The sequence below is a fragment of the Pieris rapae genome, chromosome 11 (assembly GCF_905147795.1).
Source record: "Pieris rapae chromosome 11, ilPieRapa1.1, whole genome shotgun sequence".
NCBI lineage: Eukaryota > Metazoa > Arthropoda > Insecta > Lepidoptera > Pieridae > Pieris > Pieris rapae.
Genome location: NC_059519.1, coordinates 3,792,487 through 3,794,683, shown reverse-complemented (window position 1 = coordinate 3,794,683; position 2,197 = coordinate 3,792,487). Strand labels below are relative to the sequence as shown.

The 2,197-nt window shown below is 32.3% G+C and overlaps 1 protein-coding gene across 1 annotated transcript; it reads left to right on the top strand.

The window, feature by feature from the left end:
• The first annotated feature begins 426 nt into the window (after window positions 1-426).
• On the top strand, window positions 427-1,397 carry LOC110997406. The gene has a single exon (XM_022265553.2). It carries the CDS (start codon window positions 471-473, stop codon window positions 1,206-1,208), a length of 738 nt encoding a protein of 245 aa, XP_022121245.2. The 5' UTR covers window positions 427-470; the 3' UTR covers window positions 1,209-1,397.
• The last annotated feature ends 800 nt before the right edge of the window (window positions 1,398-2,197 follow it).

Below are 2,197 nucleotides of genomic sequence, written 5' to 3'. Positions count from 1 at the left end.
AGGACTAGTTACTGCAATTGAAGGTCAAAATACCAAATAGGTACATTATAGTTTCTTAGGAATTACACATTTACATTTTAGTTTTACATTTTTTATTGTATATGTACTTATGTAAAACATTCCATGTAGGTTTTCCTTTAAATAATGTATATTCAGTTGATATGTTATGCAATGAATATGAATATAATATTAACTGAGATGTTTATTAACACTCATATTTAATTTACAAAACAAATGTCATTCTTAAGGTAAAATATATTTATTTAATTACCTAAAGTGAATAAAATTACAGAAAAATTCATATGTCACGATTTCGTAAAAACATTATTAGCGCGTATTCATTTAATAACTTGTTTGTCCCATAATGCACCAAGGAAAAGAACGAGACAGCATTACTATTAAGATAATTAAGAAAAATTAAATCTACCGTGCTTCAGTTGCATTTGTGAGACAGCACGCGACGCGTTAAAATGAATTCCATAGTTGACACCGACCAAATCCTCTCCGAAAACGAACATTGGAAAAAACTCGAAGAACAATGGGGTATACCAATTGACCTGGAGGTAGACGAACGCGATGACCAGCCAAAATTAAGACCAGTCTTCAGCTGCCTGGACCTGAAAACAACATTCGATTCGTCCTTTCTCTTCAAGAAAGTCAGACGGAAACTCGGCCGACAGCTGTCAAAAACGTCAACAAAAACGGCAGCTGACTACCAGGACTTCCTCACCAACCTGCATGACCCTTCAAAGGAATCCTCACAACAGTTTTTATGCATCCAAAATGCTATCTCAGCATCATCTGTTGAAGAGATCTGTAAGAAAATTGATGATATTTTTCGATCCATCGAGAAGTTATCGACGTGTAGTATCAGGAAACCCAAGGTCAACCTCCCAGAAATAGTGCATTGCAGCATATCAGCATCGGACCTCTCATTCGATGATACAGTCCATGAAGAGAGTCACTACGACAGTGAAATAGACAGACATATGGAGGAGGCATTTCATGACTTGAGCACCATCAAAAGCACAGAACATATAGACCAGTCTACCTTGGAATCGGTGACAACACTCGTGAGAAAATTTAGCAGAATTCTAGAACATCCCACAATGAAACAGAGTGCAAGAAGACAAAAGCAGTGTAGTGAAAAGTTTAGGGATTTAGCTGAGTTTTGGAAAAGTCACGCATTTAACACACAAAATATCTAATTTTTATTTTGGTTATCAAATCAGGTAAAATTTCGCTAAATATGTAATACATATTAAAAAGTATTTAGTTATATTATATGTGCTTATGATTATGACAGATACATTGTGTATTGCCTTATTGAATTATTAATATTATTATTGAAATATTATACTGGAATTGTAAAGAGATTAAATGAGAATATAAATACGTTTAAGAGTTTAATTTATTGGTACCTACATAATAATAAAAACTATAATTGTGCATGCAAAAGAAATAAAATTAATATGTAACAGGAGATTACCTAGTTGTAAGTGATATTAAAAATAGTTGCTATATGTACATGATTGTCCTTTTTATAATACGCCTTCATCCTAACTTCATTCATATTTAATAGTATTATTAAAGCTAAAAGATATGTTGAAAAGCTTTTATATTAAATGTATTTACTTCAAAGAGAAGGTTTTGTTATATATTGTATTTAAATTTAATTTTTGTATTACGGAAATTAGTACGATATATTTTATAATTGCCTTAAATAGGCATGTAAATTATTATGACCTCTGCTTCATACGGCTGAACTATATTTTATTAAAATATTGAAATCAGACCAGTAGATTAAGGACCCGGTTACACAAATAAATACAAATATATCCTAATGACAAGAAAAAGTATTTATTTATAAATTGCTGTTTTAATAATGAACAGATAGGGTAAATAAAGGGAACTATTAGTTAATTACCTGAGCAACAACAAATAGAAATTCATGGTTCATTAGCGACAGAAGCATGGCTCGACTCCGTAGCTCGTCCAAGGTCCAAGTTGGACGCTAAATCACTGCTGGTGCCTGTGGACCTCCGTCAGAAAAATACAGTTTCTAAATGGGATCAAAACGTCACGCTTTTTTATCAGACTAGACTTGAAAACTGTAGTTCACGATTAAACTAAGACCTACTAAAAGTACAAGGTCAATACACATTTATTTTGTCAACATAGATAACGTACACATATT